This window comes from Heloderma suspectum, chromosome 10 (genome assembly GCF_057233095.1).
Source record: "Heloderma suspectum isolate Gila_16-S chromosome 10, 16-S_ref, whole genome shotgun sequence".
Taxonomy (NCBI): domain Eukaryota; kingdom Metazoa; phylum Chordata; class Lepidosauria; order Squamata; family Helodermatidae; genus Heloderma; species Heloderma suspectum.
The window spans coordinates 4158059-4171625 of record NC_139467.1 but is presented as its reverse complement, the minus strand read 5'-3'; the positions used below and the strand labels follow the sequence as shown (position 1 = coordinate 4171625).

The window sequence follows — 13567 nt, the reverse complement described above, 5'->3', positions numbered from 1 at the left end:
ACTCTTTTTCAACTCACTTCCTCTCTAGGACCCAAAATTTAAATCTCTATGGCGCTGCGTACAAAGCTAGGAGTTTCCATACAAATGTATACCAAGAAGGGGCCCATTTTCTTTTAATATATAAACCCAAAGTTTTATTTAAAAGGTTTTTTTTTATTTTAAAGCACCTGAAATGTCTCCCAGCCCATCTCTGAGCAGTGAGCTCTGAGTGGAAGGTTGTAGGGTGGCCTTGTGTCCCCTTTTTCAGAGGACTGTCCTCTATTTGAAGGGCTATCCTGTTGAATTCTGGGTGAAAGATTAAGTACCATAAGAACTGTCACCTGTCACCAGTTAGCACTTGGAGAGCTGAGCACCCAGGTCACCCAGTCACAGAGATGTACTGTATCTCTACTTACATTATGCCAATTATTTCTAGATTTCTTCTTATTTATTACATCTCTATACCGCCCCATAGCTGAAGCTCTCTGGGCGGTTCACAGCTATAGTGGGCCCACACCCCAGCAGGGGCCCACTGACAAGAGTCCCGAGGACATGCTCCTCCTCTTCATCACTGCAACCTGCTTCCCCCCTGCCTCTCACTCTGCCCCAGACAATGGCGGTGGTGAGACGAAGGAGCAGCTGGCACCGGTGTGACCTTTTGGAGGAGGGCCGAGAACCCTGGTGGGTCTGCGGACACAGTGGACCAAGCCCTGGGCTACAGCTCAGTTAGCCTATGCGTTAATCCAGCCTTGGAAACAGGGCAGAGCGCATGCTCTTATCCCTCCAGCAGCCTTCTGTGTAGGATGGGTGTCAGTGGAACAAATATTCTGCCACTCATAAGAACATCAGAGGAGCCCTGCTGGATCAGAGTGAGGGTCCATCTTGCCCAGCATTCTGTGCACACGGCGGCTAACCAGCTGCCCACGGAAACCCCCAAGCATAATACGAGTGCAGCAGCACCCTCCCGCCCATGTTCCCCAGCAACCGGTGTGTATAGGCATACTGCCTCTGATATTGGAGGTGGCAAACAGCCAACAGGACTAGTAGCTTTCGATAGCTTTCTCCTCCATGAATTTGTCTAATCCCTTTTTACAGCCATCCACTTTGGTGGCTATCACTACATCTTGTGGTAGCGAATTCCATAGTTTAACCATGCGCTGTGTGAAGAAGTCCTTCCTTTTATCTGTCCTGAATCTCCCACCAGTCAGCTTCAGGGGATGACCCCACTGGGTTTTAGTATTATGCAGGGGGGAGAGAGAGAGAGATGACTCCCTATCCCGTAAACCTTTCCTCAGAGGGAAGTTGCTCCAGCCCCTTGATCATTTTAGTTGCTCTTTTCTGCACTTTTCCCAACTCTACCCAGTCTGTGCAGGGCAGGCAGAAATCTAACTGGTAATACTTCCCTCCCAGCATTCCCCAGGTTTCCATATTGGGGAAAACAACATATATCTGCTGGTTTTTGCAGCAGAAAATGACAGCCCAACTCTAGGGTTCCCACTCCCCCACCCTTTGCCTTTTTGTGGGGTGGACATTGATCCGAGGGCCAAAACTGCACACATTACCCAGAAGATCTGTAACTTTTGTAAAGGCTTCAAAGCAGTGGTGGGCCAAAACAGACATTCCTTTAAATGTGTGTCTAGCATATCTTTTTTTAAAAAAAAATTAATTCCAGAATAAGCAGTGATGCAGCTGGGTAATTTTAGACCCTGGATGTAATCGTTTTATAGGGTGTGTATGTGTGTGTGTGGGGGGGCAGGGTTAAGGGGGGGCGTATTACAACTTCAGTTGTGAAGCAGTCAATTTCATTCATTTCACTGATTATTTCTATACTGCCCATAGCTGACGCTCTCTGGGTGGATCACAAAAATTAAAGACCATTAAAATACATTACATGAAGTACAAAAAAGCATTTGCATAAAAACATGTAGACAGATAACACACACACGGACAAGATATATCTAAAAACAGTTTTTAAACAATTGGCTAATTAAAACTCATTTTGTTGTTGTTGTTCAGCCCTTAAGTCGTGTCCAACTCTTCGTGACCCCATGGATCATAGCACGCCAGGCCTTCCTGTCCTCCGCTCTCTCCCGGAGTGTGCTCAAGTTCATATTCCTTGCATCAGTGATGCTGTCCAGCCCTCTCATCCTCTGTCGTTCCTTTCTCCTTTTGCCTTCAGTCTTTCCCAGCATCAGGGTCTTTTCCAGGGAGTTTTCTCTTCGCATTAGGTGGCCAAAATATTTGAGCTTCAGCTTCAGTCTCTGTCCTTCCAATGAGCAGTCGAGGTTGATTTCCTTGACTGATTGACGGATTTGACCTCCTTGCAGTCCAGGGGACTCGTAAGAGTCTTCTCCAGCACCACAGTTTGAAAGCATACATTCTTCGGTGCTCAGCCTTCCTTATAGTCCAGCTCTCACAGCCATACGTTACTACTGGGAAAACCATAGCTTTGATTAGACGGACCTTTGTCAGCAAGGTGTTTCTCTGCTTCTTACTATGCTGTCTAGGTTTGCCATAGCTTTCCTCCCAAGGAGCAAGCGTTTTTCACCCCAGGACTACTAGTCTCCAAACATTTTTTTGTTCCTGTATGGCAGGGGTTAGGGACTCCGGCCCTCAGGATGCCCCTTCTCTTGGTCCACCTCCCTTTCCCCCAACTACCAATTGTTTGGTAGTTTCCCCATGGGGCATGGGGGAGGGAGGCGCATAGTGCCAGCCAATCCCCCCGCTCACTAATGGAGGGGATGTGAAGGCCTGGCCAGGGGAAGGGAAAGGCGGTGGCCTCCCCCTCACTCCTTCTCCAGGCAGAGAGCATGTGAATGTACATAATGGGCTATGTAAAGGTCAAGTTAACAGAAAATGTAGTATGAACACCAGGAATGAAATGACTGGCATATTTTTTTGTGCTTCATAAGGAGAAAGGATATTAAGGATACAATGAACAAGGGGATACCAAAAGGTGTCAAACAGAACAAAATAGTTTATGCTGTAACTAAGAAGTTAAAAACTAGGGTGGAGCTTGTTTTCTCAAAAATTCAGTTTTAATCTTGTATCACAACAACCTCAATACAAAAAAAACCACACCAGGTTTAGAAACAGAATAAGAGCTACTATGATTGTGAGTAGAGAGAGAGTGCTTTAAAAAGAGTAAAGGGTAACTTAGGGTAGATTTTTTTCAGATCACCCTTTAGCAATTGGGTGCTTCTTGCTGTACTCATCATAACTGCAGTATAAACAAACTGCTACTTCTTACTGCAGGCAAACAAACATGCTTCTTTATTGCTGGCTGGGTAGAGAACATAACTGAAACTGAAAAGCAGAGCAAAGGAAAGTCCAAGGGGTGGATTCAAACTCTAGCCCATAATAAAAAGTTCTAATACTTAACTCTTCAAGGGTCATGTTACTATATAGGATGTTTTTCTTTCAGGAACACTTAAGTAATTGTGGGGTGACTGTGATCATGAAAAATCCACCGTCGGTCAGGGGAAGTCTTGAGTGAGCAGACTTCGGGGGGCTCTTCCAGATGAGGCTTTTAGTGTGCACTTGCCCTGCCTCATTCACTTAATTTTTCAGAGGGCCCTATTCTTAAATTGCTCCTGTTCTTAAAACAAGCTGTCATTCTTTAAATGGAGGCTGTCATTGTCTGTCATGTCACAAATTTAAAAAAAAATCTTGGGTGTGGGTGAAGCACGGCTCCGGGGGGGAGGGGAGCAGTGGCGGTGCACCCATTTGCCCCACCCTGGCTACAGGGCTGTTCCAGACTCTCCACCAAAGATATTTCCTAGAGACTAGAACCTAGACACTGCAGAAAACCCTGGAGTCTGTCCCCACCTTCAGAACTGATGGGCCAGGAGTGGGGGCCATTGTTTTACATAATCTACTGGAAAGGAAAAGACTGTGGTTGAAAGGACCACAGCAGTAATGGAAGCCCTCTAAAATGTCAGGAAAAGGTTGACGTTCCCCAGCCAAGTGTCACATGCGGTCAAACAACACAGGCCAGAAACTCTTACCGTGCTTTTGCAAACTGTGCTTGGTTCTCACAACATCCCTTCCAAATGCAGATATTCACATACAAAGGCGCACACAAAGGACCTCATGGGAGAGTGCCCCCCATTTTAAGAACCCTGCATGTTAAAATCCTTGCCCCAAATTCTACTGCCAACCCCAGATTTTAGCAGAGTTGAAGTTACTGCAAGCAACATCTTGTGCACGCTGCAAGTCACACTAGGGAGAGAGGAGCAAAAAGGCCCAGGGAGGTACTTCAACAAGCCATGTCAGGTGTGGAGCACTCTTGCTAGACTTTGTCCGGAGTGGATTCAGCACCAGCCTTCCTGGAGGAGAGGGACCGGTTGGCCTCCATCATCTTCTCTTCCTTGTAGAACCCTCTCTGCATGGTGGCTGCCAGGTATTGGAAGAGGCTCTTGGGGGGAAAGAGGAAAAGGGGGGGGGGGAGACAAAACATTTACCACTCTTTGCATCCCGCTTGGGTGAACCAAAATAGGGGAGGAGCAAGTTGCATTATGATCTAGGGCAGAGCTATGAGCCAAAAGGGTCCGACAGGCTGTTTCACACATTCCAAAGATGCACTCGCAACGTCCCACACACACTCGTCATTTGGCACAAGTCCAGAATTTGCTATAGCCTCGTTCACATAAACAACAGCTGTTTCTGGACCTCAGGTGGAAGGAATCACACCACCCAGTCTTCCCCAAGCTGGTGTCCTCCAGATGTGTTAGACTGCAACTGCTATGGCTGTTGGCCAAACTGTCCAGGAATGATGGGAGTTGCAGTCCAACACATCTGGACGGCCAGCATCACTGAACTCTCTTCCATCTTAAAAAAGACAAAACAAAGACACACCTCCCTGCATGCTATATATGTCAGGGAGAAGAGTGGAGCTGCTTCCTTCGCATTCTCACTCTGCCCCTGCTCCTCCAGTTCATCCTGTCTGGCCTGGCGGGGCAGGGGGGAGCCCTGCCGGCCTCCATCTGCAAAGGCTGCTGCTCCTGCTGAAGGTGCCAAGAGACCATCTTGTGAGTCCTGGGACACCTGGGCCCGGCTTCTCTGGCTTATTCTGTCTGGCTGCAAAGGGTCGGCTGCAACCATTGCTGCCCTGCTGCTGTTTTTTGCACCTTTAAAAAAAATCCGCCTCTGTTTGACTTTTGTATGAATAACGATTGGATTGTTTAATCCTAGTTCCTATTTGTTAATGTGAGATGTTTTCATGCATATGACTATTTAAACCTTGTTATGACTTGAAATGGTTAGATCATTATTTGGACATGTTGCTACATTTTAGTGTGATTTTTCATGTTGCCGAAAGCCGCTTTGAGCATTTTTTCCCCATGGAAAAGCGGCGTACAAATAAATGTATGAGGATGATTCTTTACACCAGGGATGGGGAATCTCAGGCCCAAGAGCCCACTCCAGCCCTCCTGGGTTCCCCAGCTGGCCACGCCTCCCCCCCAGTTGGTGGTTTCCTAGTTTCAGTGCAATTCTAAAAGGTCAAAATGCCTCTCCTCAGGCTTAGTTCCTGGCAGTAGGAGCCTTAAGATACAGCATGCTGGCATTTTTTGAATGTTGGGATCTGCCCGTTTGCCTTGGGCCCCACCCACCACTGGAATGCAGCCCCAGAGACCTTCTCTGAAATTGAATTTGGCCTGCGGGCTGAAAGAGATTCCCCACTCCTGCTTTACACTCATAGAGCGATATTACGCTGGGCAGAGGGGAGAATCTGTGACGTCATTTTCACCACTTCTTATTCCCTGCTGGCTCATTACAGTGGGGTGTGGGGAAGGTTGTTTGGCCTTTTCACTGCCTCAGCCGTTAAAAACACCCCCTCCTATTGACATCAATAGGGCTGAAGGGCAGGAGTATGGCGGGGGAATAGGAGTGGCTTGGTGATGGGATAATGAATGTACTATAACCTATTCATTCTTTGTAATGCAAAGGCACTGAGATAATACTGACACACGCTAGGCACATATGGATAAAAATGTTATTTGATTAATATTTTAAAATACAATGAAATAAATGTACCAGACCACCTATACTGTGGTGGTTCTGCACCCAGTCACACATTCTCTCTCTCTCTCTCTCTCTCCTTTGACCCCCCTAAGAAAAGATTTCTAGCTAGAGGCCCAGATGGCTAGAAGTTATGCTAGGGAATATTCTGGGAAAGGGGCCAGTAATCCTGCAAGACTTCCTTACCTCCCAGGCCGTCTCGACCTCTGGGGTCCACTCTTCTTTTAGAATGGGCTGGACCGCTTGGATGAACTGAGTGCCAACATACTGGGAAAAAATTAAGAGAAGGAAGAGTAATTCTGAAGCAGGAAGAGTGATAGACAGGTAGGCAAGATTATTAAAATGAAACCTTACAAAAGTCAACATGCTAACCTGGTTTGCACATAATATTAACCTAATTTAATCCATAGGTTGCTGAATTCTAGGTTGTTGTGATTTGTGAACTGAGCTGCAATAATAGACCATTGTTTGTTAATTATAAACAACCCAGAAGTGAACCCATGGACCCAGTTCAAACATTTCTTTTAGACTGTAGTTTTAAGCTTTTATATTATATCTTATGTTGTATTTTATGGTTTTAATTGTTGTGCACCATCCAGAGAGCTTTGGCTACTGCGTGGTATAGAAATGTAATAAATAAATACAATCATGACAGCAATTTCTGGGTTGTTCAATCCAGAAATTGTGGGGATGAGTGGAATGTGTGAGCCACGTGCAAGCCATTTTTGCTTTCAATTAACATTCCTGGGTTGTTTCATGACATGTGAACCTGGAAACTCTGGGTTCTTTATTATTAAACAACCTAGAGTTAATCCAACAACTACCCAGGAATTGCTGCTCTGACATGTGAACTGGATCATGGTTTGTCATTGGGTGTGAACTCTAGGCTGTTTAAACCATGTGTTATCATTATGTGTTAACCTGGAATCATGGGTTGTTCATGAGTTGTTTCACCAGACTACAGAGGTGAGTGGTAAGAAAAACCAGCCACTTCACATGCCAGTACTACAGTGCCTCAGAGGCATTTGGGATACAGGGAGGGAGCAGGAGGAGGAAACAACCAACCCAGGAATTGAGAAAACAAACCACAGTTCGTTTGATCGTCTGCCAGACAAACCCTGGGTAAGGCAACAAATCATGACTTAACAATGGGTTAAATAAATAATGGGTTAGTGCTATGTGTAAACCAGGTCAAGGAATTCCCCACCTAGTCCTCCCTTTGATTCTGAAGAGGAAATAAAAGCCATCCATCTTGGACAGAATTTGGGGATCAGTCATGGCTATTTTTCCTGGATCATTCAGCCACTGTTGTAAAGCCCCGTGGCTATCCTGCTATTGCAGGGGAAGACGTTGTCTTTCCTTGCCTTTCTCACCTCATAATACTTGGGGGGAGCTTTATAGCGGCAGTGACTCCTGCCCAACTCGAAGGCCAACTGCTCCAGCTTGTCCTCCTCGCCCAGCCGTGCCACGCTCTTCTCGATGAACGACATCACCCTGGCAACAGAGGGACAGTGTGGAAGAGAAAAAGAATAAATCTGGCTTTGAGAACAAAGAAAGATGTGCAGGAAACCAGCTGGCAGGACAGGTGTCAGGATTTTGGGGGGTCCTGGCTAAGGATGTATGGATTTTGTTAAACCTATTCCATCTTTGTTTCATGGATTGCAGGCATCTTTCATTCTGTCACCCACCCATTGATGGGATGAATTAATTAGCAATTAATTTGTAATTAGTTAATGCAAATTAACTAATGCAGATTGGCACATTAGAGCAAATGCGCATTAGCAATGCATCTCCCGATAGAGGGAAGACTGTGACCAGGTGTGAAGACCAGACAGAGGTGTATAAAATGATGCATGGTGTGGAGAAAGTGGATAGGGAGACATTTTTCTCCTTCTCTCATAATACTAGAACCCAATGGGGTCATTCATGAAGTATGAGATCCAGGACAGATCAAAGGAAGTCCTTCTTCACACAGCACATAGTCAAACTATGGAATCTGCTATCACAAGACGTAGTGATGGCCACCACTTTGGATGGCTTTGAAAGGGGATTGGACAAATTCCTGGAGGAGAAGGCCATCAATGGCTGTTAGTCCTGATGGATATATGCTAGCTCCAGAATCAGAGGCAGTATGCCTATGTACACCAGTTGCTGGGGAACATGGGTGGGAGGGTGCTGTTGTGCTCATGCCCTGCTTGTGAGTCCCTGGTCAACAGCTGGTTGGCCACTGTGTGAACAGAATGCTGGACTAGAGGGACCCTTGGTCTGATCCAGCAGGGCTCTTCTGATGTTCTTATGTGAGCTGTGTGCCGGCTCAGTCTGCTGCCCAGGATGGGAAACTTCAAGGTCCCTGCTCCGCTCTCCTTTCTTATGCTTCTTTATCTTTAAACCAGGCTTGAACTGAACAGCTCTTCAAACAGAGGACCATCCTCTGACCACTCTTCAAATAGAGGACTGTCCTCTGTAAAGTCAGAGGATTATGGGATTTTATTTGCTGTAGAGTTAAATTCAGCAGCGTGGCTAGAACAGATAAGGGCCAACAGCTGGCTATTGCCCTGTGGTTTTCGCCCTGTATCAGAAACAAGAAAACACAAGCTGGGGCACCATAATTTCAGAAGGATACCAAGTAACTGGGGTGTGTCTAGAGGATGGTGACAAAGATCGGGAGAGGCCTGGAGACCAAGTCCTATGAGGAAAGGTTGAAGGAGCTGAGAATGTTTAGGCTGGAGAAGAAGACACTTAAGAGGTAATATGAGAGCCATCTTCATATATTTGAAGGGGGCTTTGCATAGATGAGGGGGCAAATTTGTTCTCTGGTGCTCCAGGGGGTAGGATCCGAACCAACGGGTTTGGATTGCAAGAAGGTTTCTTTTGACTAAACATTATGAACTTCCTGGTGGTACGGGCTGCTGTTTGACAGTAGAGCAGATGGCCACAGGGAGGTGGGGGGTAGGGTGGCATCTCCTTCGTTAGAGGTTTTTAAGCAGAGGCTGGATGGCTACCTGCATTGGCAGGGGTTGGACTAAATGATCTTTGAGACCCCTTCCAACTCTGATTCTATAATTCATTTTTTAGAAATCTATTTAAAAATAGTCAAGGAAATGGCAATATTAGTATTGCCACTGAAACCAGAGATCCTGTTCTTAGGATTATATGAACAGAACGTAAAAAAGAAAAGATCATCAATGCTTTTTAAAATAATCTCTTGAGTACAGCACACATTTTGGTATCAAAGTTTTGAAAAAACAAGACGTATGGTTTGGTTAAGAGTCCATGGCAAAACCTAATTATATTATCTTCTATTTATATAAAAGTCAAAAATTGTGTGTGGGTCTGTGGCTGGCTGCAGGGCCGTCTGTAACGCAGGGGATAAGGGGGAGCTGCCCTGGGTGTAGTCGCGCTGCAGGGGCCCACTGAGCCTATCATTTGGGCCCTGCAGTTGCTGCCCCTTTTACTTCACATTCTCACTTGCCAGAGTGTATGACAAGAGTCACTGGGTTACATTATTACGTTGACTATACTTTCCCTTACTAACAGGTACACCCTCTCAGTCCTGGCGCAGGCCAGGTTTCTGATTTCAGCTACCGGCCATCCCATTGGCCATCTTTCATTCTATTGGTCTCTCTCCCAGTCACTCTGACTTCCTTCACCTTGGCTTGGCTGGCCACTTGCCCCCCCCTACTCATGGTTTCTTTTCTGACTGTGCAGACCATTTAGTTTCTCTCCCCTCTTCCTGCAATATCCAGCGAGCAAGCGAGTTGGTGTTAAATATCTTTACCCCTTTCAATGCCGGATGTATCTGTTGGTAGCGTGTGATTAACACTACTGTGAAATGTGGTGCGGTGTGCGCTCGCCTGTCTGAGGGGCTGGGATGACACACTGGAATGGAGACTTGGGGCTTTATTCTCCATGTTTCTCCCATGGGCAGTTATATGTTGCGTGTTCTAGGGTGGGTTCCCCGAATCAGTTGTATACCTTTGCTCCAACTGGAAAAACAACAAATGTTGTTTATAAACAAGCCTTACAATGAACTTCTGCTTTCCTAATATTTAACTTTAGGTCCATAGTTGTTGGTGCCATCGCCATCATGTCGCGCATCGTGCTGCTCGGGAATCTCCATGTTCTTCCCATGTACAGTTATACCTTCCAGAATTAGTTTGTAACAATAAGTGAAAATTGTGTTGTGTCCTCTTTATAAGAATTTTTAAAATATATATATATATAAACAAAAAATCTCCTCAATTTTCCTTTTCACCTTTCTTACGGAGCCTTTCCAAGAAGCGTAAACCTACCTTAATGTGTTTCTAACAAATAGTGCCTATGACAGTTTTACATCCCAGGCAACGCCAGGTCTATCAGCTAGTAATATCTATTATATAATATATCGGGAAAAAGTAAGGGAAAACAAGCCATCTTTATTATTGGATACCTGGAGCCTTTTCATGATATATTGGTACAATCTAAATTCATAGGAAGGGATCCAGAAAGACATCAGATATTGTGTAAATATCTCTTCTCACTATGGGGAAATATATACAAATTGCTCCTTCCCGTCATTTTGTTTTATTTGGGGATTTACCTCAGTCTTGGATGTTGTTTATGAAATTACTTTTTGTTTTATAAAAATAAAATTATGAATAAACATTTTTGACAGATGGCAATGTGGGCGATGTAACATGTTTGCAGAGAAAAGCACGGGCGGCACTCATGGAGAAAAGACAAGGGGCCAACCCGCACAAGGTGCTTAGGCAAATAGTATGTTTTATTTTCAAAAGCACTTCAATTTTATATTGTTATACACCTAATGCATTTTGAGTACAGGAAGGGTTCGTGAGAGTCAACAGTTCCTTTTTGTCTCCTGACTTAGGAGTTTCTTTGTCTCTCAGGAGAGCACATAACAGAATATTAAAGGTGGAGGAACTACAGGGAAAAGACTCTGAGCTTTTATCCTGCTATTGAGATGGCTCTCTCATGGAAGTTTGAGGGCTCTTTACATGACGCCGTGACCCTCCAGGGCGTCTCCTGCACTAAATGCCCTTTGTTCCATTTTTAAATAGACTGCAGATAATAAGCTATCAAATTACCCCATTGTGTTCCGCTTGAGTTCCCTCCGTGAAAAGAGGAAAAGCGTCAAGAAGAGGAGCGAGATCAATGAAAGATATGGAAGACTTGGATACGGGGAGAGGGAGGGGAAAGGGGGTGGGGGAAAAGGAAACACGTGAAAAAGGGAGTTGTTGTGATCCTGCATTTAAAACGAAAGCAGAAAGCCACATTTTAAATGCAGGATTTTAGGCTTTTGTAGAGGTGCCTGACTGGTGTCTTATGGATACAAAAGTGAGCGAATGAAGTGTGGCAATTCCACACTAAATGTTGAGTCTGAAAATACCTCAGGTTCTTTGGGGGCTGGGGAGTGGGTGTCATCATCAGTGAGGAGTATTTATTTATTTATTTATTTATTTCTATGCTGCCCCATAGCCGAAGCTCTCTGGGCGGTTCACAAAATTAAAACCACACAGCGCAGCATAAAACAAAAAATAGGAAAGCTTGAAACTACAATATAACAGTACAACCAAGAATTAAACCTAGCAGCAATGCTGAGATTTGAAATACAGATTTAAAACACCAAAGCTCAAAGACTAGGAAGCTAAAATGCTAAAATACTGGGAGAATGAAAAAGTCTTCACCTGATGCTGGAAGGAGAACAATGGAGGTGCCAGGCGAACCTCTCTAGGGAGCTCATTGCACAGGAGCTCATTTTGGGGAAGTATTTAAACAACCTGTCCTTAGTGTCTGCAGTGGTGGAGCGGAGGCAGGGCTCGCAGGGATGCAGCCCCCGCACTTTTCCATGAGCAGGGACTCTGATGTCATCTGCCACCCCCCTCAGAATTCCCTGCTCCCTCTGAGCATAGCTGCGATCTTCACTGTAGCTGAGGGGAGAATGAATTTTCCAAGCAACACTACATTGTTCCATGTTGGAACGCAAAGTATTTGGAATGACTTGGTCTGGAACGGGCAATTAAGACCTATCCACTTCACCAAAGACGTGCTCCTGGTGGAGATGAAAACTCCTAGACCTGGTTGGTTGATATGGATCGACACAGCTGCCTGAAATTTTTGGACTGCCCTTGGAGACTGTCACAAAGAGCTCCTGCATTTCCAAATTTACCACTACACCAGTGTGTGTGTGTGTGTGTGTGTGTGTGGTTCAATCCAGCTGGGTGTGTGGACGTTTCAGTTGGAGGGGAGCGGGGAGATATAATGAAGGAACTTAGGGAAGGCTAGTAGGTAATGTTGGGGTGCTACGGGAGTGTGCAAGGGGGCTGTTTAAATGACAAGGGATCTATCCATGAGGGCTGAGCTGAGAGGGTGAAGCTTCCAGAGGGTATCATATTTTGAAAACCTAAAGTGTTTGAGTGAGTGAGTGAGTGAGTGAGTGAGTGAGTGAGTGACAGGGTGGGTGGGTGAAAAATTTTAACACTCCGGCATTTTTTCTCAGACGTCCAATTGAAATACCCCTGCCTTACTCTGAGCTGCACTGTTTTTGGGTCCCAGTTGAAGGCTGTATATCTTACAAGGTTGTACAATCTTAGAAGGGGCGTGGCTGTGAGGGGGCGTGGCTGTGACTGTCACAGAGGGACCCTGCGCTTCTGGCTTCACCACTACGCTACTGAGTGTCTGTCTGCCATTTAGTGGGCATATTACACCTCCCCCAGAACAGCAGCAACAAAAAGGCAAAGGGGCCAATGCCACAAGCTGCTGAAGACTAGGACAAAAATGCAAGTTATGCAAGGGGAAGCTTATTTTCATCAACTGTTCAACTATGGGACAGACAGAATAGTTGATTTACATGTTGAAATAAAATCCCCAAGATTGTCTGAGACTAATCCATGACCTTGGCTTAAATGTAATCAAAGAACGTGACGTGGAGAAAGCGGCGCCAGTGGGGTCATGCTGACTTCATAGAATTTTCCAGTAACGTTCACTGACGGGCTCCTGTCTGAGCAAAGCTGTTCTTATATATAAACAACGTATGGAATGATTCCACCAGGTTAGGAGAGGCACGTGACTCTCCCAATAGAAGCAAAAGGACCCTAGTAATGATTGCTCATTGAGCCCATTAGACATTGCTTCTGAAGGTTATTCTTGGTTCTTATTAAACCAACTGGGAGAAGGGGCTACTCTCAACAATGCCTTTGCTGAAGAGCAGGATGGGTTTCAAAAGCAGTGGAACCATTGAACATTGTTACGTCCTTAATCACCTGATCAGAAAATAGCCAACAGGACAGTTATATGCAGCCTTTGTTGACCTGACTTCTGTTTGACTGGACTGATGGGCAAACTGTGGTTAAAATTATGGCATATTGTCAGGGGTGGCCAAAGCAATGGTTTGGACGTCACGACTACACGCTGCTTTTTAAAACATTGGGTAGTGGTGAATGAGTGGGAGGAAGTGTACTGGCTCCTGGCTGTCCGATCGCCCCTGCTGAGCTAAACAGTCCTGGGTTATCATGACATCTGAACCTGGAACACTGGGTTAGCTATGGGTTCTAACTAGCGCTGTGCCAAA

At 45.4% G+C, this 13567-nt stretch overlaps 1 protein-coding gene across 1 annotated transcript in view; it reads right to left on the bottom strand.

Annotated features, from left to right (window-relative positions):
- Positions 1-3002: 3002 nt before the first annotated feature.
- Positions 3003-13567, bottom strand: part of LOC146337483 (neuroglobin-like) — a 38342-nt gene continuing 27777 nt past the window's right edge. The window contains exons 3-5 of the mRNA XM_084814682.1: positions 7374-7494; positions 6187-6267; positions 3003-4396 (exon numbers count right to left, since the gene is read on the bottom strand). Of these exons, the coding sequence (XP_084670808.1) occupies positions 4271-4396; positions 6187-6267; positions 7374-7494 (328 nt within the window). The 3' untranslated portion in view covers positions 3003-4270. The remainder of the gene's footprint in view (positions 4397-6186; positions 6268-7373; positions 7495-13567) is intronic.